General features: G+C 36.1%; 1 protein-coding gene across 2 annotated transcripts in view; it reads right to left on the bottom strand.

Annotated features, from left to right (window-relative positions):
- Nucleotides 1-24,604, bottom strand: part of Kyat (Kynurenine aminotransferase) — a 157,461-nt gene that overhangs the window by 10,513 nt on the left and 122,344 nt on the right. For both annotated transcript variants that reach the window (XM_067138480.2, XM_067138481.2), the window contains exon 8: nt 5,538-5,701. In XM_067138480.2, coding sequence (XP_066994581.1) covers nt 5,538-5,701 — 164 coding nt within the window. The remainder of the gene's footprint in view (nt 1-5,537; nt 5,702-24,604) is intronic.

Raw genomic sequence — 24,604 nt, forward strand, 5'->3', positions numbered from 1 at the left:
CGCAGCAAGTTTTTACAACCGCATGTCCTTCCTGACATCGACCTCATCAGAGGAATGATGAAACGAATGACGTGATATGTAACTAAAACGGAATATATTTACTTTATATGTAGGCCTAAAAGTTGTGTTCACCATTTATTGACTTTTTACATTTAGAAATACTGCTTCCAACGAAAATAGCCAGTATAACTCAAATACATTCATAGGTTTGTTGAAGAACAGTGTGAAATGTTTACATGTACAATTTATAGCTCTTTGTAACCTAGAAGTTATGTGTTCACTGCACAAAATTTGAGGTTATCGCATATTGAACCCCCCTTTACATTTTTGGCTATAAAAGTGGGGAAAAAAGGAGACTAATATGCAAGTAAATATGGCTGTAAAACAAATAAAATCAATCATTACAGTACTTAATACAGTATTTTCAAAGATATGTATTACTAGTATTGACTATGTAATAAACAGAAGTAGAGAACATCAGTTAACACCAAAGACTGAAAAAATGAAATTCTTAACTGTTTTATTCTAGTATGTGCATAGCTTTTGAGTTCTAGTTCTAGAAAGTCTCTTTTCCTCTCTATTTTTAACAAATGCAGCCCAATTTACTGTCTGCATTCTGTTTCTGAAGATGTTACTGCCACCAAGGGTTAGCAATAAGTCGACCACTAGACTATGGTTTAGTGTAAGAGAAGGCCTGATGGCCTTAACTACTCCAATAAAGATAACTATCTATTTCAGGTAGCCCACAGAAAAAATTTAGTAATCAGGTTTTTGGGTACTCTAAGCAGTAACCATAGAGTTGCAGGAAAGTAACACATGATAGATGAATGATAAATGCGCTTTCCCCTAGGAAATGGCAAAGTCCATCCTCGTGCTCAGTGCAAATTGAGATGCTGGATATCTGAACTGAACTAGTACATGCAGGTGTGTCATTCTGATTGTTACTGTGCTTTGTTTTGTGGCTTTTTCTGTGCTGCTTTGTTAGTGTCATGATCAGAACTATCTGATTTTTCACGAGAGTTTAATCCTGATGTAAACAAGGCATGTCCACGCCTCAGCCAAAGAAAGAGTTGTGATTCGCTCAGCGTGTAGAATCGACCTCCGCCCAGTCAACGTCTCGTGTTTGGACATACAGTGCTGCGCATATGACCTAAAATAGACGAGGAACAGTTTTTGAGCAGTGTGAAACTAAACGGAGGGGTTTGAAGGGACATCTACTGCTGAAGATTAGGGCCTACGTTATTTATTTATTTATTTATTTATTTATTTATTTATTTATTTATTTATTTATTTATTCATTTCTGAATATGAAAGAAAGCTATCGTAGGCTAGAGCACAAAATTACACACGTAGGAAGGTTTATCTTAGGACAGCTGTTTGAAATGTCTGCCCGGTAGACTGTAACCTATAGAATACCAACTTTCGAATATAAATTTATATCTCTTATCTTGTAGAGTTCCTATCCTGATAGAGCATATAGCATGATTGGACATGTCAGACGGAACTGTTGATAATTCTGTAACAACATCTATCGAAAAGAAACAACTCAAAAAGACAATACAATATCCTCCCTATCCATTAACACAGGTTTACGTTCTCTTTTAACAAACTGGAACCCTATGTCCTTTAAAAGTCTGTACAATGTAGTTAAACTGAAGGTGGGTAAAGTTTTATCTTTATTCACACTGTCTAATACTTTGCGTAAAGTAGGTGGTACATTCCGAAAAAGGAATTAATGAATTTTCCTTCTAATACCAGTTTTGATGATATCGTCGTACTTCTCGACTCTTTGAGGTCGTTTACATTCCTTTCCCGGCGTTGTTAATTTCCCTGTCTTTCTAAACTCTATCCGCATGTTATGAACTGAACTAGCCGACACACCACACAACTCTGCACTTAGTTTCTCTACATCTTTTACGGCTAAACCTGGATTCTGTTCACTTATTAAAAGCATTCACAACGCACTGCCTATGGACACTTCTGAGCGGTTTTCCTCTTTTGTGCTTCACTACACGCGATGGTCCTACCTCTTGCTCCATTTCTCTCACTATGAATACTGACACTGACAGCTGCTGCAAGATGCAACACCTTATCTCCACGCTGTACAGCTTGGGACTTTCCCTCGCTATGAGAAGACTTCCTGCATTACACCACGCCTTCTGCCTTCATATCTCATTATTTAATCACTGTTTTATTTTAAAAACATATTAGATATATACCGGTATATATGACAACCATATGTTAATTTGATTACGTACTCTTTCAGACTATCTAAATGTAATAAACTAAGATAAAATTAAATTAATGCGACGTACTAATTTCCTTCGAGTTCGCATACAGTCGAGTTCATGCGACGGTTGCTTCTCCAATCAACTACGTCTCTGTCCACGTGCAAAGCCAAGGTGCTCCACCTATTTGTTTACATCAGGATTAAACTCTCGTGAAAAATCATATATATGAGGTGCCTAGTAAACATGGACAAAAGCCATTTTGTTTATTTTTCAGTAGAGCCACATTTTTGTTTATTATGTTAAATCCCCGTTACATGTGTAAAATTTTGTGTGTGTCGTATTTCCAGCCCTATGAACAAGAAAATCATGGTCGACACTTAGGAATTTCAGTCAAAGTCAATGTAAAACACGTTCAAATATGACGATGTCCATTTCTGAAACCGAGATCGGCTTTTGTCCATTTTTGATACAAACATCCATGCAATTGTCCACTTTTGAAACGAACTATCCCAATATTCAGAAAAAAGTTGCAGGAAGACTCGGAAGTAAACTTCCATTTTAAAAGAAATATAATTAAAATATGAAAGAAATAAGGCTATTCTTATACTTTGTTAACATTTTAAACATTCATTTCAGTTCTTGCTTCACTGTATTTCTTGGCAAATAACCTCTGGTTCATCGCATGGGTCTTCAGAACAATCACATTCATAAATAATCATTAATTACAGCTTGTTCATTTTCACCACAAATGTTCTTATTGATGACTTCGACATATCACTTAAGAGAGGCATTAATTTCCAATCTTTTCCGAAGTGCTTTCCTAGTAATTTGTCAACATCTTTAAGTTTCTGTGGGTTTACATTCTAGCCAATATCAGTAGGTAAAGGATTCATTAACATTGGACTTACCTGTCATGTTTTCGTGATCTTACGCTCAATACCTGTTTCCAAATAGTAACCTACCTCTGCCTCTTTTCGTGCTACTGAGTACAATTCTTTTACACTGTGAAATCTTGAAATGAACTTGACTAGCAGATTTCAGATAAATCTGTGCTTGTTCTTTCCAATTCAGTGGTTCCAAGGTTTGTTCAATCACTTTCACTGTGCCGTACATTTTGAACACCTCAAGATATTCATCTATTCATCAGGACTTACTACGGTCGTCATCTTCTTAAGGTCTTTCTCAATGAGTCCAAAAATCCTATCTGGAGGCAAATATGAGTGTCCAGTAACTGGAAATACCAGTTTTAATTTGTCAACAGAGGATGGTGCATACGTTGTAAGCCACTGTGCACACAACGCCAACATATTAATGTTTATATTTTGGCCGGTGCAGCCATCAGCAATCAACTTGACTGAAGTGAAGCCTTGTAAATCATTAGATCGTAACTCATTGACAACCGCTGATGCTATTTCGTTTGATGATTTCTTTCCCTCATTCTCCAGCCACGTATAAACAGACACATTGTCAAGGCGCAGTTTGCTTTGAGATGTGCCTATTACAACAGACAAATTGTAACAGTAGAGTTGTCTGGAATAATTAGACGAAAGTTCACTTAATTTTGGCAAAACGAGGTTCTTTTTGCAATCGTAGGACATTAAAAAACAGTCCTCCTCTTTTTTCCTTAAGATGTCAATAAGAATTCTCTGGTCGCCATGACAGTTTGATGTCACTTGTAGCAATATGATTGGCTGAAATGGTCATGTCCGTTTTTGATATAAACTACGTTTGGAGGTGTCCAATTATGAAAGAAACTGCATATTTCTATGTTAAAAATTACGTATAAATATTCATTTATGAAAGACACGGACCATTAATTCAGAGAGAGCATTAAAAATGCTATAAGGATCAATCCTTAACTCAATTTTGATATAGGTGGCGCACGTCCATGTTTGATATTAGGCACCTCATATGTGTAATTTATTTCAAATAATTCACGAGAAGAAAAATTAATCCTACCAAAAAACAAAAAATGTACAGTATTATTTCTATCCAGAGTGGGATAATGATTTTTTAAACTGTAGTACGTTGCAAGTGTATGTGTGTTTATAGTGCAATTCCAACTTCACTGCTAGAAAGAGGGTAATGTGGAAAGACATTTTATAACACAATTCATCTGAAAATAAATGTTTAGTTTCCTCCAAACAGTACCATCAGAAAGAAAGATGTTAAGTAACTTAAAAAAATCAGCTAACTGGCCAACAATTACTTTTAATAAAAATAAATGATTGAAAGCAGTCAGTCTTGCTTCTTGTAAAATGTGTGTCCACTTCCACAGTATAACAGCGCTATCAACTGCCGTCCTTGGAGGTGCAGGTTCAATTCCTGATACTGATAGAGATTTAGAAATGGCAAAAATGCTGGTATGTGGTTGAAATGGTACATACAGGACATTAGTTTGCATTGAATCACAAGATACTGCAAAAAGAAATACTGTCGAAGATGGGGAGTATTTTAATGTTTCTTCAAGCTGCAGAAATTTTATCTTAACATTTTAAAATCTAGGACAATGTATGTCATAAATTCTCTTCACTTTTCAGCCCAAACAATTACTAGGTATGTGTTGAAAAAACTGTCAGAAAATGTCACTTGTCTTTCAAAGAGAGATTTGAAACTTTGTGTTTAGTTTTTTTTTGTTGTTGCTATTTTTGATTTGTGTCGCACCAACACAGATAGGTCTTATGGCAACGATGGGACAGGAAAGGCCTAGGAATGGGAAGAAAGCGGCTGTGGCCTTAATTAAGGTACAGCCCCAGCATTTGCATGGTATGAAAATGGGAAACACGGAAAACCATCTACAGGGCTGCCAACAGTGGGGTTCAAACCCACTTTCTCCCGGATCCAAGCTCACAGCTGGGCACCCCTAACCATAAGGCCAACTCGCCCAGTCTGTGCTTTCTTCTCAATGCGGTTGGATGAATCTACAGGTGTCAGGGACACATTCTAGTTAGTTTTATTCATCAAAAAATACTTTTTAATGACTTTACAGTGAAGCAAGAGATCCCTAAAATCATTCTTTTACAAGGCTGTACAAAAGGCTAGGAAATATTCTCATTTGTGAAAGACTACCCTACATGTAACAAGATTCCAACACAAAAATTAATACGTAAAACAACTGGTGAGACTCATGCTATCACAGTGGCTTCACAGTTTCATTGCACTTGACCAGAATTTTCCTCTCCCATTGCATCATTCACTCCGATATAAAAAATTCTAAACATGACAGTTCTATACCAATTAATCATACAGAGAAAGTAAATGATATTTCATGTTACTTTTATTTAAAAACAAATGGACAACACTTACCTTGAAGAAGCAATATCGTACATAACTTTCTCCCAGAGGTTTGTGGGGATCACTATAGAAGGCTGATGGAGGAATACCTTGCAGCTTTACATTCTTTGACATCCACTTTGTAAAGCGGTAGTCCTTAAGTTTATCAGTTTCTTCATTCAAACGAACCTTGTTCTCTGCAAATAAAAGATCTGATATAAATACTGGATGACAGAACTTCATATACCTATAGCAAATTCACAGAAGTATTAAATACAATAGAAGTCCGTTATAGCGAGATTTCATGACAGCGAAAAATTTACTCACTATAGCAGATTGTTCTTATATCCAACTTTTGTAAAAGTTAGAGGAAAAAATCCACACACATTAAAATAGATATGGAACGGCAATCCGTTCATTCAAAAGCTGCAATTTCACAGATTTCCATACTACGGCTTACTCGTAAGTTGGTTTACTAATTCTGAGACAACGTGAACGCGTATGTTAAATTTCATTCTGAAAAATTCTAGAAGTAATCACTCCAGTGGTTTCTGTAGCAAGCGTTTGTTTTCTTATTCAAACAGAGTCACCTAACCTAACTTAACCTCATGTATATCATGAAAACATATTTCAAGAACAAGTAGAGTAATAACTTTTTCGCTATAAATTACTCAGAAATAGCCTTTCCGAAATTTAACCAGACGTTGAGAAAATACTATGAAACTTCATAGTGCATTCCTCATTAAGACGATTTCTCACTTAGCATGTCGTAAATTCAAAGTCCCAATTCACGTCGTATTAAATCTATTTAAATATACCCCACTTATCATGTAACAAATTTTCATTACTACCGCTCAGTACGACCACATTTTTCCCAGCCCTGAAATTGTTCTTTGTCATACCTTGTGAAAGGAACTCGATTTCAAACACAAATCAGAGCCCTCGCCACAGAAGTCAGGTCGGGGAAAGTTATGCGAAAACGGGAAATGGCCTTGGATTTCGGAAATTTAGAAGTAAATTATAGCTTCGGGAAGTAAGCCATTAGCCTCAGGAAAGTTTAATTTTCATTTCTGGTTTACACTGATATTGCTGAATAACCCAGTATGCCTTTTTTTTGTTTGTATTTTGCATTCTATTCTGAAGTTAGAAATTTATTGTGTTGAGTGACACGGTGAAGGGTAGCGAATATTATTGCGAGATCGACTACGTAAGGATTAGTAACATACTAATCTCGATAGCTGCAGTCACTTAAATGTGGCCAGTATCCAGTATTTGGGAGACAGTGGGTTCGAAACCCACTGTCGGTAGCCCTGAAGATGGTTTTTCATGGTTTCCCATTTTTACATCAAGCAAATGCTGGGGCAGTACCTTAATTAAGGCCATGGCTGCTTCCTTCCCCCTCCTAGCCTTTCCCGTCCCATCATTGCCATAAGACCTATCTGTGTCGGTGCGATGTAAAGCAACTTGTAAAAAAAAAAAAAAGAGAGAGAGATTAGAAACATAACTGTGTGAAGTTGACTAGTGTAGAGCATATAGTAGTGTAGTGTTCTGGTAGCCCCGTTATAGATACTGAAAAAGTCGTGAAATCGAATCGAATGAAGACAAATTCCAGAAAGTGGACAGGCATCTGCATCCTTCAACTGTGGCGCGTATGTTGAAACTCGCACCTTCAAGTTTCAACCCGAGTCGATCAAAGTGTTGTCGCATTCGAGATGACTGTCAAAAACGTCAAAGTCATTTCTCTCGCACATGGCTAAGTTTAACCTCATAAATTCACGGTCGAAGAGTGTGACTACACTTGAAGACATATCCAGCCCACACGTAAGCAACACACACTCTATAGCACACAAACCATTTAACAGGCACTCTCTATCAGTTATTCTAATTCCTACTTCCATTTAGCAGGCACTCTCTATCAGTTATTCTAATTCCACTTCCTTTTTCTTTCTCAGATTTTGAATTTACCTGAGCACAAATGCAAGTGTGAAGAGGGGAACTCTATCAACCTTTCTTTAATTTCAAAACTTCATCCATAGCATGACATGCCTCAACAAGGAACCTGAAAATTAGTATTTATCAGCAACATCATACACTAAGAATGAACAAGCTACAGAACCTCAGTCGATTACGCTCCCCGCAAAATTGCGGCCCAACAAAGCACCTTGATTGTGTATTCACAATGGTTGGTCTCAGTGCCGACATGCTGCAAAGACGTTTCAACTTAACACCGAAACCTCAGTGATCCTCTATCCTATAGGAACTGTATTTTCAACCTCTGTTATACTATTTTTGGAGTGTGTGGCATTCAAGGGACTCCAGCAAGCCAAAGCCCTTTATTGCACCATATGTATATATGTATATTCTTTGACATAATGTTGGCAACAGCACAGATTTTTCAATGGAACTCCAACGAGTCTAAGCCCCATATTGTACCATATGTATATATCTTAATAGTAATATTATATTAGAATAAGGCATTCTTGTTAAATTAGTTTTAGTAATGTTTACGTACAATCGCTATTAAGCAGATTCACCAACAGCTGATGATGACCTTTTTACAGGTCGAAACCAGTACTGTTTCAATGTAGATAACTTTAAACATTTTGTAATAAAGTATTGGTTAGGTGGAAATCTCATTCTTCATACTTGCATTGTATTTTGAGGTGTATCATATTCTTGCTTAATTTCAGTACATAGTTTTAAAACTAAGCGATCGTTTACTTCAGCCTTTATTTCTAATGTGTTAACTACTGCTATCAGCCAACGTTATTGATGCATTTATTACGTAAATATGTTCTCTTTCATTTCGAATTGTGTTTATAGATCATCAGTCGACGAGTTTGAATGTCGACGAGAGTGTTCGCTAGTACACATAGCGAAAAATCTATACCGAAGATGATTAATCACGTTCAATATAATCGCTGGAGTGCATAAATATTGATAATGGAAAAAATAATGCACACTTAATCACTCGTAATAACAGATGCATCACTGATAGGGTTCTCGCTGTAACCGAAGGATAATACACAGTTTAATATACAAATTTTCAACGGACGGAAAAAAGCTGTCGTTATAACTGAGTTCTCGCTATATGCAATACTCGCTATAGCAGACTTCTACTGTACATATAAAAAAGGTGTAAATTACTTTATTCAAAAATCAAATATAGGAGAATATGGTTAGCATATGTTTGTGATTAGTTCATGATGATGATAATAATAATAATAATAATAATAATAATAATAATAATAATAATAATAATAATAATAATAATAATGGTTTTACATCCTATTAACTCTTTTACAGTTTTGGAAGAGACTGAGGAGTCAGAATTTTGTCCTGTAGGAGTTCTGTTATATGGTAGAAAATCTATCAACATGAGGCTATTGTATGAGCACCTTTAAATACTACCAGGCTAAGCAGAGATTGAATGGGCCAGTTGGTCACGAAGGCCACCAACTTTACTGTATGTTTCTATTCTGTTCTTGTCATAATATAGTGCATGAAAAGAAGATGAATTTTGATCAATCAATCAATCAATCAATCAATCAATCAATCAATCAATCAATCAATCAATCAATCAATCAATCAATCAATCAATCACCACAGATATGCATTTAGGGCAGTCGCCCAGGTGGCAGATTCCCTGTTTGTTGTTTACCTAGTCTTTTCTTAAATAATTGCAAAGAATTTTGAAATTTATTGGTAACTTATTCCAATCCCTAACTCCTCTCCCTATGAACAAATATTTGCCCCAATTTGTCCTCTTGAATTCCAACTTTATCTTCATAATTTGAGCATCCTACTTTTAAAAACACCACTCAAACTTATTCGTCTACTAATGTCATTCCACGCCATCTCTCCACTGATAGCTCGGAACATACCACTTACGAAATATTATTTTTCTTCCACCTATTCAATACAACTCAATATTTAAATTAGAGTTAAATCCTCATTAAAATAAGAATTAGTACATGTTTCACCCTTTCCTATGGGACATCATCAGCCGTAGCATTACCTCAAACCATGTCAGGTACCTGATTTTCATTCTGATCTAGAATATACTACATAACTGAATACATTAAAAAACTTCACATGAGTAACTAGATTTAGATACAAGTGCAGTTAACAATGTTGATGGCCTTGAGCCATAGTCACTGTTAAATATGAATAAAAGTATGAAATAGTTGTTTAGAAAATAATGAAAGTAAATAGAGAACAAAGATAAAATTGATTATATAAAAACTTAATAAGAAAATGCATTCCAACACTATGCCACATTTACGTAATATTGGACCTTGGGACGTGTACTTGATAAAGTCTTATTCAAAAGATATCGAATAAGTTCTAAGTTCATAGTTTGTAACTGGCCCAGAAAGACATTATATTTATGTTGTAGTTCCACTTGAACACCTATGTTGAACAAATTATTAGCAAACAACTTGATGAGGCTATTGAAATATCATTAGACCATCTTCTTATGTTGGGCAATATTCTAAGTTGATAGTGTGCCTGGCACAGAAGAACGTTGTTTTCATGTTGTAGTTCTACTTGAGAACCTATGTTGAACAATTAAATAACTTATGAGAACTGTTGAAGTGTCATTATATCATCTTCATCTGTTGAACAATATTCTATGTTGATGGTGTGCTTCACTGTTGTTAGAGTGTTCAGATGTTGATTTACTAGTTGAAAGGGGGGTTGTCAAATTATGTTATAAGTTTTATGTTATGCTGTTCAATGTGTGCAAACTCTGAAAGGAAGGAGAGATCTATAATTAATTAAATTGAAAGAATGGAAGAAAAAGAAGGGAGGATTTACGCGTAAACTTTCGAGTCTGTAGCGTTATCGCTTACATTTTATATTGCTGGATTCTTATCTTGTCGTGTGAAAGGATTTTGGAATACTGGCAGTTGCCAACGTTCTGCTCCTTGTATTGTAAGTGTGTGTGGCGGGGCTATGGGCTTGTGGTTCGCGCATGGGGAGGAGTTGTTTGCGTTCGGAGAGGAGGAGGGGTGTGATATGTTTATCGGCTTAGTGGGAGTGCTTATTGGTTTTGTCTGAAAAACTTTGAAATTTTTTTGTCTTGAAGGTTCAACTTATTAAACAAGATTATTATTTTGTCATAAAGAGGGCTTTTACATTCAAAACCATATCCTCAAGTTCAACATAACCTTTAAAAGTCCATGTAGGTACAAGATTTCCATAAACTGACTACAAACAGTATACCGGTGACCAAATTGCAATGGAAGATTTTTAAAAAAAGGGAGATTTCCCCATCATATTGGGTGCTTTTATATCCAACGTGCTTTATTTTATTGTATTTGAGAATTAAAAACTACTTGTGGTTGATTGTTGTTTGGCTTGGCGTACCGGGTATTCAATTTTTCGAAAAGCTTGGCTAATCAAAGCCGCTGAACTGAAAGAAGTTTTCAGAGGAAACTGATGAAGTTTCCCTGGTAAAACTGAATGTAAAGTTTCAAGATTTTTAAGTCGCGTCCCGGTAATTAACGTTTGAAGCCAGCCCCGCGGTCGAACTTGCCTGCCTCTCAGCCGAAGGGCCCGGGTACGATTCCCAGCCAGGTCAGGCATTTTTGCCCGGATATAAGGGCTAGATCCAGGTTCACTCATTCTACGATTACCTTTAATTGAGGAGCTATTTAATGGTGAGATAGCGATCCCGGTCTAGAGAGCCAGAAATAACGGCCAAGAAGATTTGTCACACTGACCATGCATCACCTCGTAATCTGCAGGCCTTCGGACCGGGCAGCGGACGCTTGGTAGGCGGAAGGGCCATTGGGATGGTAGTTTGGTTTGGTTTGGTTTAGGGGTGTTCGTAAGATTATAAGTATACATATTTCTTTTTTGTGATGTTTAGCCAAATATTGTTGATGGTTCATTCGTTCCCGGATTTTCAGTTTTCCCGTGTTGTTGCCCAGGTGGCAGATTCCCTATCTGTTGTTTTCCTAGCCTTTTCTTAAATTGGTAAGTTGTTCCAGTCCCTAACTCCCCTTCCTATAAACGAATATTTGCCCCAATTTGTCCTCATGAATTCCAACTTTATCTTGATATTGTGATCTTTCCTACTTTTAAAGACACCGCTCAAACTTATTCGTCTGCAGATGTCCTCCCACGCCATCTCTCCACCGACAGCTTGGAACATGTATTGAACAGGTGAAATTTATAATCTAGTATTATTATTTGACTTTACATACCACTTAATCGAGCAGCTCGTCTCCTTTCTCCCAAGTCTTCCCAGCCCAAACTTTGCAACATTTTTGTAACGCTACTTTTTTGTTGGAAATCACCCAGAACAATCAAGCTGCTTTTCTGTGGATTTTTTCCAGTTCTTGAATCAGGTAATCCTGGTGAGGGTCCCATACACTGGAACCATACTCTAGTTGGGGTCTTACCAGAGACCTATATGCCCTCTCCTTCACATCCTTACTACAACCCCTAAATACCCTCATAACTATGTGCAGACATCTGTACCCTTTATTAACAATCATATTTATGTGACTACCTCAAAGAAGGTCTTTTCTTATATTAACACCTAGATACTTACAATGATCCCCAAAAGGAACTTTCACCCCATCAACACAATAATTAAAACTGAGAGGACGTTTCCTATTTGTGAAACAACCTGACTTTTAACCCCGTTTATCATCATGCCATTGCCCACCGTCCATCTCACAACACTATCAAGGTCACCCTGCAGCCGCTCACAATCTTGAAACTTATTTTATTACTCTGTACAGAATAACATCATCTGCAAACAGCCTTATCCCTGATTTCACTTCTTTACACATATCAGTGATATATATAACAAAACATAAAGGTTCAATAATACTGCCTTGAGGAATTCTCCTCTTAATTGTTACAGGGTCAGATAAAGCTTCGCCTACTCTAATTCTCCGAGTTCTATTTTCTAGAAATATAACCACCCATTCAGTCACTATTTTTTCTACTCCAATAGCACTCATTTTTGCCAGTAGTCTTCCATGATCTACCCTATCAAGTGCCTTAGATAGGTCAATTGCAATACAGTCCATTTGGCCTCCTTAATCCAGGATATCTGCTATATCTTGCTGAAATCCTACAAGCTGAGCTTTAGTCTAACAACCTTTCCTAGACCCAAACTGCCTTCTATCGAACCAGTTATTAATTTTGCAAACATGTCTAATACAATCAGAAAGAATGCTTTCCCAAAAATTACATGCAATGCATGTCAAACTGACTGGCCTGTAATTTTCAGTTTTATGTCAATCACCCTATCCTTTATACACATGGGCTACTATAGCAACTCTCCATTCAGTTGGTATAGCTCCTTCAACCAAACAATAATGAAATAAGTATTTCAGATATGGTACTATATCCCAACCCATTGTCTTTAGTATATTTCCCAAAACCTTATCAATTCCAGCTGCTTTTCTAGTTTTCAACTTTTGTATCTTACTGTAAATGTCATTGTTATCATAGGTAAATTTTAATGCTTCTTTAATATTACTCACCTCCCCTATCTGGACATTATCCTAGTAACCAACAATCTTTACATACTGCTGACTGAATACTTCTGCCTTTTGAAGATCCTCACATACACACTCCCCTTGTTCATTAATGATTCCTGGAATAACCTTCTTTGAACCTGTTTCTGCCTTAAAGTATAAAGTATAATAAGAGTATAATGGCGGCAGTGAGTGTGTGATATATTAAGTGAAGTGACGAAAAAAACAAATTTATGTGAGTAATATCCACAATTCTTCAGGAATATACTGCAGATCAGTGACATTAATAATTCAGGAAACCATTAAAACAAAATCTAATTAGCACTCAAACAGCTACAACTAAATAAATAAGATAAACAACATCATGGTGTTCGTGTGCTCCCCGTGTGGCAAGAAAATAAAAAACAATCAACAGGCTGTAGGCTGTGATGGTAAATGCGAACGTTGATTCCACGTAACATGTGTAAAAATGAACAAAGAAACTCTCCAAAACTTCCGTAAGGAAGAACAATTCCAATGGTCGTGTAAACGTGAAGACTGCATTGCACAACCTAACATAAATGAGGTTATGGCGAACTTCTCCAAACAACTGGAAGAGTCCCTCAAAGTACTAACGGAAGAAAACAAAGAATTACGGAAATTAGCGACCTTTCTTTCCGAAAAATATGACGACCTCAAGAAAGAACTAGACACTTTGAGGAAAGATAAGAAAAATGCGGAAATTGCGACAACGGCAGCCGTGAACGAGCTAGAAGACTTGAAGCAGTATCAACGCAAAAACAATTTACTAGTGTATGGAGTTCCTGCTGAAAAGGATGAAAAAGTGTTCCAGAAAGTAACTGAAGTTGGCAAGGCGCTGGGAGTCGATATAAAGCCCGAAGATATTGACGCTGCACACAGACTTCCATCCACGAAACCTGGACCACAACCTATCATCGTGAAGTTTGTTAATCGATGGAAGAAAGAAGAAATCCTCAGTAGCAGACGACAAAAAAAAGACACTAAAAACGAACGAAATCGGATATAGCTCTGTAAATAACATCTATATCAACGAGCACTTAACGCCTAGGAATGAGACCCTCGCCAAAAAATGCCGCGAACTACGGCAACAGGGGAAAATATTTGGCACATGGGTCAGGGACTGTAAAGTGTATATCCGTAAGTTCCAGGACGGTCCTTCGAGGCTAGTGGCAAACCCTGAAGTTCTGCATGAACTTGCTCACTCCAGCTGATCTGGAAACAACGAGGTAACCTTTCCCTGTGTTGTGCCCGCTTCAACTCCAAGCTTTCTTTTCTTAATTTCAAATTTTTGTCCTTACATAACCAAACCTGGATCCTGAAAACAAATTTCTTGAAGTACACGAATTTAAATGTGAAACCCTATATAATTATACTAAAGATAGAGTTTCAGAAAGTAGATCATGTGAATTGAAAGGCCTACACATAAATGCACAAAGCATGAAAAATAAATTTGATAATATACAAATTATCTTAGATCAGATTAAAGAAGTAGATATTCTTGCAATCTCCGAAAATTGGTTAACCAACAAACTAACCCACGCTTTTGAAATAAAAAACTACACTTCTCATCATGTGGTAAGAGAGCAGATAGGTGGGGGTGTTTCGCTTTATGTTTCAAACAAATGGAAAAGCAATGTCATAAATGAAATAAATAAATCTCATAGCATACTGCAAGTCATGATTACAAAAGGAAATCAAAGATATGAAATCATTACCATTTATAACCCACAGGATAGTAACTCACCAAGTTTTTTGTTTGATCTAGAAAATATCCTAAATAGCAGTTCAGGGCATACTTCAATAATACTTGGAGATACAAATATAGACTTGCTTTCTACCTCCAGAAACAGAACTTTGTATGACAATTTAATAACAACTTACGGCTATATAACATGTAATCAAAAACAAAAAAATCAAAAATCTCTTTATTTGCAAATGAGGTGTCTACCTCGGTGGCAAATGGTACACTAAAATACATTATTGTCAAGCACTAAATATTAAATTAACAAGAGAAGAAAATTTTTCCTATAATACAATATTATACAATTTACGCTAACAATGTTTTCTATTAAACACACAGCTCATCCTTAATAAATTTATATTGTTTACAAAATTCTACTTATAATATATCCTGTCCTACTTACAAATATAGTCAACTGATATACAGTATGTGGAATTACTTCAAATGATACTATACAACTGGTATAACATTAATATTTACATTGCATTTATTTATTTACTTTTTTTTTTTTTTTTTTTTAACCCGTTCTGGATCCTAAGTAGCATAACGACCTGCTGCGTCTTAACCAGAGCCCCTTTTGCCACCACTTTTCAGAGTTCCTGAAGGGCCTTCACAGCTACCGTAGCGGTCCCAGGGCCCTCGAAGTCCCCACTGTACTTCACCCCTACAGGCAGTCCCCTACTTTGGCTGTCCAAACTCCTTAGACCAGGGGATGGAATTAATTTATTCACACACATTTTTTTATATACAATAACCTGCACTGGTCGAATGCCCTCTAACATTTCATTTATTTTCTCTGTTGCTGTTTATTCTCTTCTTGAATATCTGTACAGATTTTGGAAAAGGATCAAACACTACCCCTGGTAAACTGTTCCACTCCTTCACACCCTTCCCAATGAATGAAAATTTACCCCAATCGCTTCTGCTAAAATTCCTTCTAATTTTATATTTGTGGTCAGTCCTGCCGATATAATTATTTTCCAACTGAAGCCTCTCACGGATATCTCCCCATGCTTCTTCTCCTGTATAGGCTCTATATAATCCTGTAAGTCTAGTTTTCTCCCTTCTCTTACTTAAAGTTTCCCACCCAAGTTCCTTTAACATTTCTGATACACTACTCTTTCTCCTGAAATCCCCTGTTACAAATCTTGCTGCTTTCCTCTGCACACTATCTATTTCTTTTATTAGGTATTCTTGGTGAGGATCCCAAACACTGTTTGCATATTCCAATAATGGACGAACCATACTCAAGTAATTTTTTTCTTTTAATTCTTTGTTGCATCCTTTAAGTAGCCTCATTATGACATGTAATGATCTGTATGCTTTCCCAACAATGTCATCAATATGACCCTTCCAGTGCAAATTACTTTCAAATCTCACACCTAAGTATTTGCACTTGCCATCTTTTGGGATAACTACCTCATTGATGGTTATGAATTTCATGTTTTTGGTCCGTATTGAACAATATATAAGTAATAATAATAATAATAATAACTTAATGTTTCCACCTTTTCAATACAATATATTCACAAAATTACAAAATTATACGGTACTAGTTTCGACCCATCTAGGGGTCATCATCAGCCGTATTGGAGCAAAGATCATTTGTGGCGAAATCCTAAGACAATATTATTTTAAAGAATAACAAGTGAATTGAGATGTTATGGTAATAGTTAATAATAGAAGGAATATACATAATCAGAGGTTTTTAACAAAGAATAAAGTATAAATGGGGTGTTGTAAAAATTATAATCATGGAAATCAGTAAGTTCTTGTATTGAAATGAAATATGGCTTAGGAAGAGGGCTTAAGGTGGGGCTGAAGGGTGCGGGAGAAAGTGTAATTGTCTTGGAAAAGTACTTTTGATTAAATTTAGGATTGAGTTTAGGTTGGCTGCATTATTGTTTCTGAGGAAAGTGATAAATAGATCGAAGAGTATGTTGGGTTTCTCAGAGATTTCATTGAGATTGTGACTGGCATTAAAGTATTGGTCTAGGTGTATGTAGTAATTTTCCATTATGTTCAGTAAAGGGCCCTTGTTTGCTAATACGAGGATGTCCATGTCTTGTTCAATATTGGTGAAATTATGGTTATAATCTTGCATGTGTTGGCCGATGGCTGAAAACTTGTTGTATTTTATTGCGTTAGTGTGCTCGTGGTATCTGATAATGAAGTTTCTCCCGGTTTGCCCGATGTAGGTTTTTTTACAGGTGGTACATTTGATCCTATAAACTCCTGATTTTAAAAAACTGCTGGTCTTGTTGATGTGTGAAGTATTGTATAAAACATTCATGTTCTTATTGTTGGTTTTGAAGGCTATTTTAACGCCTTGTTTCTTAAAGATGTTGGTTAACTTGTAGATATCATTGTTGAACGTGAAGGTGGAAAATGTTAGAGGTTTGGTTATTTCTTTTTTGAGGGTAGTTTTTGGGCGATGTTTGTGTTTATTGATTATCCTTTCTATAAAATGATTGCTGAAGCCGTTGAATTTTGCGATTCCGCGGATTGTGTTGAGTTCGTTTTTTAGATCTTTATTGGACATAGGTATGCTGAAGGCTCGGTGAACTAGGCTGTTGTATGTGGCTCGTTTGTGGGACTGGGGGTGCACTGAATCTTGGCGAATGGTGGAGGCTGTTTGAGTGGGTTTTCTGAAAATTTTATAACTGAAAGAATCTGAGTTTCTAGTGATGGTTAAATCTAGAAAGTTGATTTTTTGATTTGATTCGGATTCTAGTGTGAATTTGATATGAGGATCAATATTGTTGAGTCTTAAGAGGGTGGTGGGTGCGTTAATTGATTTCTCATTCATGATTACAAAGACATCGTCGACATATCTGGCCCAAAAGAGAATGTTTTCGAATTCGTTGTCAATTTTGGTGTATTCGAGGAAGTCCAGGTATATTTCTGCTAAGATACCTGAGGCCGGTGACCCCATTGCCAAACCATTTTGTTGATATATGACATTGTCAAAAGTGAAGAAGTTATTGTCGATGATAAGTTTTAATATTGTGATAAAGTCTTGTATCTCTAGTTTGCTTAAGTGGCTGTTTTTGTTTAAATTGTTTATAATTATCGGAATTAATTTTGATACTTGTATGCTTGGGTACATGTTTACAATATCGAAAGAGTGGATGGAGTGATCCGGTTGCAAATTGAACTTGTTTAGTTTTTCTACTAGCTCAGATGTGTTTTTAATAGACTTTTTGGATAAGAATTGATAATTTTTTCTTAAGAAACATTGGATGAATTGTGATATTCTGTATAAGGGGCTCGGTCTATAGTTGATAATTGGCCGGATGGGAATTCCGGTTTTGTGAATTTTGGGAAGAGCTTTAGCAGTGGGGAGTCCTGGGTTCATATGTATGAGTTTGGATTTTTCCTGTTCGGTAAATAAAAATGAAGTGTTTTTAAGAGTTTGTTTAAGTAGTTTTTGAATTTTTTGGGTGGGGTCTTTTTTGATTATGGAAAATGAGCTGTCTGTGAAAAAGTTTTTTGTTTTTTCAATATATACTTTTTTATCCATGATAACTGTTGCATTGCCTTTGTCAGCTTTGGTTATGATGAGTTCGTTGTCTTTAATTACAAACTCTTAAAAACACTTCATTTTTATTTACCGAACAGGAAAAATCCAAACTCATACATATGAACCCAGGACTCCCCACTGCTAAAGCTCTTCCCAAAATTCACAAAACCGGAATTCCCATCCGGCCAATTATCAACTATAGACCGAGCCCCTTATACAGAATATCACAATTCATCCAATGTTTCTTAAGAAAAAATTATCAATTCTTATCCAAAAAGTCTATTAAAAACACATCTGAGCTAGTAGAAAAACTAAACAAGTTCAATTTGCAACCGGATCACTCCATCCACTCTTTCGATATTGTAAACATGTACCCAAGCATACAAGTATCAAAATTAATTCCGATAATTATAAACAATTTAAACAAAAACAGCCACTTAAGCAAACTAGAGATACAAGACTTTATCACAATATTAAAACTTATCATCGACAATAACTTCTTCACTTTTGACAATGTCATATATCAACAAAATGGTTTGGCAATGGGGTCACCGGCCTCAGGTATCTTAGCAGAAATATACCTGGACTTCCTCGAATACACCAAAATTGACAACGAATTCGAAAACATTCTCTTTTGGGCCAGATATGTCGACGATGTCTTTGTAATCATGAATGAGAAATCAATTAACGCACCCACCACCCTCTTAAGACTCAACAATATTGATCCTCATATCAAATTCACACTAGAATCCGAATCAAATCAAAAAATCAACTTTCTAGATTTAACCATCACTAGAAACTCAGATTCTTTCAGTTATAAAATTTTCAGAAAACCCACTCAAACAGCCTCCACCATTCGCCAAGATTCAGTGCACCCCCAGTCCCACAAACGAGCCACATACAACAGCCTAGTTCACCGAGCCTTCAGCATACCTATGTCCAATAAAGATCTAAAAAACGAACTCAACACAATCCGCGGAATCGCAAAATTCAACGGCTTCAGCAATCATTTTATAGAAAGGATAATCAATAAACACAAACATCGCCCAAAAACTACCCTCAAAAAAGAAATAACCAAACCTCTAACATTTTCCACCTTCACGTTCAACAATGATATCTACAAGTTAACCAACATCTTTAAGAAACAAGGCGTTAAAATAGCCTTCAAAACCAACAATAAGAACATGAATGTTTTATACAATACTTCACACATCAACAAGACCAGCAGTTTTTTAAAATCAGGAGTTTATAGGATCAAATGTACCACCTGTAAAAAAACCTACATCGGGCAAACCGGGAGAAACTTCATTATCAGATACCACGAGCACACTAACGCAATAAAATACAACAAGTTTTCAGCCATCGGCCAACACATGCAAGATTATAACCATAATTTCACCAATATTGAACAAGACATGGACATCCTCGTATTAGCAAACAAGGGCCCTTTACTGAACATAATGGAAAATTACTACATACACCTAGACCAATACTTTAATGCCAGTCACAATCTCAATGAAATCTCTGAGAAACCCAACATACTCTTCGATCTATTTATCACTTTCCTCAGAAACAATAATGCAGCCAACCTAAACTCAATCCTAAATTTAATCAAAAGTACTTTTCCAAGACAATTACACTTTCTCCCGCACCCTTCAGCCCCACCTTAAGCCCTCTTCCTAAGCCATATTTCATTTCAATACAAGAACTTACTGATTTCCATGATTATAATTTTTACAACACCCCATTTATACTTTATTCTTTGTTAAAAACCTCTGATTATGTATATTCCTTCTATTATTAACTATTACCATAACATCTCAATTCACTTGTTATTCTTTAAAATAATATTGTCTTAGGATTTCGCCACAAATGATCTTTGCTCCAATACGGCTGATGATGACCCCTAGATGGGTCGAAACTAGTACCGTATAATTTTGTAATTTTGTGAATATATTGTATTGAAAAGGTGGAAACATTAAGTTATTATTATTATTATTATTACTTATAACTACCTCATCCAAGGTATATTCAAATTCAGTTTTAAAGCTCCTGTTTGTAAAAGTTGTAACAGTTGATTTGCCTCCATTAACCTTCATATTATTTTCTTCAACCCATTGTTGGATACTTTCAAGGTCCCTTTGTAATTCTGAACAATCCTCAATGTTGTTTATTTCTCTATAAACAATTATGTCATCTGCATACAATCTTATTTTTGATGTTATATTGTTCCCTAAATCATTTGCGTATATTAAGAAAAGTAACGGACCGATTATACTACCCTGTGCAATTCCCTTCCAAACTTTCTCTTCCTGCGATACATTATTTCCTACTTTGACTTTCTGAACCCTTGAATTTAGAAATGCTTTTATCCAACGTGTAACCCTTACGTCCAATCCTATTCCCTCCAATTTCTTTAATAATATTCCATGTTCCACTCTATCAAAGGCTTTGGAAAGATCTATGGCTATGCAATCTAACTGACCTCCTGAATCCAACTGATCTGATATGTCCTGCTAAAATCCCACCAGTTGTGCCTCACAAGAAAATTTCTTTCTAAATCCATACTGGCTCCTCATGAACCAATTTTTATCATCACATATCCCTCTGATGTACTTCGATATTAAACTCTCCAGAATTTTACAAACTATACTGGTCAGGCTGATTGGTCTGTAGTTCTCTGGTTTCCTTTTATCACCCTTTCCTTTATAAATTGGTATTATTATAGATTCCTTCCATTCCTTTGGTATTACACTATTATTTATGACATAGTCAAAGAGAAATTTTAAATAAGGCACTATGTACCACCCCATTGTCTTTAATACCTCCCCAGTAATATGATCACTTCCTGCAGCTTTTCCTTGCTGAAGCAGTTGGATTTCTCTGAAAATATCTTCGTTTGTGAATGAGAAGCTTCTTGTTTCCCTCTGTCTCTCTCCCTCTCTATCTTCTGTTTCGGTTTCCAACTCTTGACAATCATCTACTGAATCTCTAAATTCCCTACTAAATAGGTTTGCTTTCTCAGTATCTGTTAAATAGTGTTCACCCCCTTCTCCCACCATTGTAGGAATTTGGACTCCTTTTCCTTTTTGATTCCTGATATATGAATACAGCTTTTTCCATTTCCCTTTGTGGTCATTACCCTCTTGAAGTATGCCATTCATATAATTCTCTTTTGCTTCCTTTTTCACTCTATTCAGTTCCCTCATTAGCTGTTTTCTAGTTTCTCTACTCTCCCTACCCTCTTTGATTTTCCTGTTTACTATTCTACATTTTCTTTTTCATTTTCTTATTTCCCTTGTATAATAAACAGGGTCTGAGGTCATTTTACCCTTCTTAACAGGTACAAATCTCTTCTCTCCTTCCCAAATAATTCCTTTAAATTTAGCCCAAAGTGTATCCACATTACTCCCTTCACTTATCCAACAACTGAATTGTGATTTAAGGTAAGTCCCAAATTCATCAACTTTAGTATTTCTGTACAATTTCTTGTCTTGTGTAACCCTCTTATTAAGCCTTTTTGGTACGAGTCCTACATCCATTATTACAGCCTTATGGTCTCCTATTCCTTCAATTACCTCAGTTTTATCAACAATTTCCCATGGTTTAACCAAGAATACATCTAGTAAGTTATTGAGACGAGTCGGTTCTTGTACTACTTGTGTAAATCCTCCCTCCCAAATTAACTTATTTGGCAGTTTCTGTTCATGGGCTTCACTTGCAGCTCCTTTCCATTCAACTTCAGGCAAATTTAGATCTCCCCCAATTATTACCATATCATTATTATTGTTGTTTTTATGAGTATAATCTATTATTTTCTCAAAGATTTCCATGTCTCTTTCCTCTCTTCCAGGCCTGTATGTTCCTATAATTCCCACCTCCTTCATATTATCACAAACTAATTTTATCCCTAATATTTCATCCCTTTCATCGGTAAACCATTCATGTGAACAGTAAGTTTCCTTCACCAGAATAAACACCCCCCTCCCTTTTTATCTCCTCGGTCTCTACGATAGACTGTGTACCCTTCTGGAAATACTTCTCTATTACCCACCCCTTCTTTCAACCACGATTCCACTCCTATCACCACATCAGTCTCATAAGATTCCATCAATGTACAGAATTTTAATTGTTTATTTACTACACTTTGACAGTTTACCAAGAGCAATCTCAGACCCCCTTCCTCCCTAAAACTTGACTGTTGCAATTGGGTAACTTGAAATTCCTTACTATCCTGAGTTTCTTTTTCTAGTTGACTGAGCCAGCTTGAAGTATAGCTGGCTCTTTCTGCTAGTTTTCCTGGTCAGTATTATAACTCAAGGGAGTTGCCTGTTTTACAGTACATATCTTAAGATTAATAAAATCTAGAACAATATTTCCTATCTTTCGTTTACCTGAATTGTTTAGATGGAGGCCATGTTTTGTATAACAGTATCTCTCAAAACTGCTGCATTCAATAACCTGAGTATTCCGAAAATGTTTACAAATTTTAACAATATCTGTATTGACCTTGTCCACTTCAATGTTCACACACGAATCTCTACTCAAATCATGCCTGTGGGGCACGTTCACTACAAAAACGTTAGTGTGGGTCAGCTTCCCTAGTGTATGTTTAAGTTGTGATCTTACATTCTTGGCGTCGTTGCGAGCTACGTCGTTCGTCCCACCGATGATAAGCACTGCATCGCCGCTCCCGAAGTTCCTAGTTGCTGATAGAAGCTCCTGGATATATTTCTCCGGTTGCTGCTATATTCTCGTCGTTAATCACTCCCGCAATTCCCCTTCCTTGGCTATCACCAAACACAGCTACCTTCGCTGATTTAGGCCTAACTGGGTCTTGAATCTGAATTCTAGGCCTAAATTTCAAACTCGGCACGGCAACGGATCGCGATGATTTGGTTTCACGCGCGCGATCACTTTCTTCCAGAATTAAATTATTTAGGGCAGAAAACCTATTTCTAATGTTTATTTCCGGAAATTCAGTTGTAGATTTCTTCTTAGCCGGCCATCCACGAACTACTTGACACCACGTGCTCGAGTTTGTTACTTGTACCGGTATATCACTCGAAGAATGGTCAGTCCCAAATTCTAGCGATCGCAGTCTTTCTTTTTAATTCTTGATTTTCAACTTTAAGAGTCTCATTGTCCTTTTTTTAGAATGTTTATAATTTCTAATGCGCTTTTATATTCCTCATCGACTGTTTTCGGTGCTTCGTCAACGCCGTCCCCAACAACAACATTCCGAACACACTGCTCACAAATCCAGTCAACATTTTCATTAGTTTTTACGTCTCTAGGGCAATTTCCGCACTTATAATGCCACCATCGATCACATGAATCACACAACATTCCATTTTTCACTAATTTTCAACATTTTCCGCACTTTTCGTCACATTTTACGGTTAATTTACTCGGAGAATAAAACACTACGTCGTCATTACCGGGCGCCATTTTGAAAAAAGAAAAACAAATAACAATAACAAATACCCAACTAGAGTAACAAAAACAACCTCCACATTAATTGATCACATACTTGTCACAAATAGTAGTAAAAAATGTCATGTATTCAATATAACAAATAACTTAAGTGATCACTACCTACTGGTATGTGAAATTTCTAGTGAAAAATCAGTTCCAGTAGTACCAATAATCAAAGATAGTGGTAAGCAATTTGTAAATTACAACAAATTAAATCAGTATATCCTACAAAATAAATTTAAATGTGAGGAAATGGATATAAACACTTATTATAATAAATTTATTGAGTATATTAGCACAGGAATTGAAACCAGCTCAATTTCAATAAAAAGAAAGAACCCCAAAGACATTCCCCTAAAACCTTGGGTTACCCAAGAATTACTAACACTGATTCACATCAAAGACTCACTGTTTTCAAAAACTAAAGTTAAAAACCCCTCTGCAGAAGTAATTGAAGAATACAAAAGAATCAGTAATAAAATAACCAAATTGAAGAGAGAGTTACAAAAAAGGTATTATGAACACAAATTACAGAATTGCAAAAACCAAAAAGAAACATGGTATGTAGTCAATGACGTGTTAAATAGGAAGCCTGGACATAAACATGAAATCAGCCATCTGGTGGTAAATGATGTCAGCATTACAAACACAGAGGACATATGCAATAACCTAAATGAACCATACGTTAATGTAGCTGAAAATATAAGAAAAGGTCTTCCTGAAGATGAGCAAGTTCATGGCAGCACAACAGCTGAAAGTCAAACTAATAGTATTTTCATGTCTCCTACTGATGAATGTGAAGTGCTCAAAATTATCACTTCTCTAAAAAATA

This window comes from Anabrus simplex, chromosome 1 (assembly GCF_040414725.1).
Source record: "Anabrus simplex isolate iqAnaSimp1 chromosome 1, ASM4041472v1, whole genome shotgun sequence".
Classification (NCBI taxonomy): domain Eukaryota; kingdom Metazoa; phylum Arthropoda; class Insecta; order Orthoptera; family Tettigoniidae; genus Anabrus; species Anabrus simplex.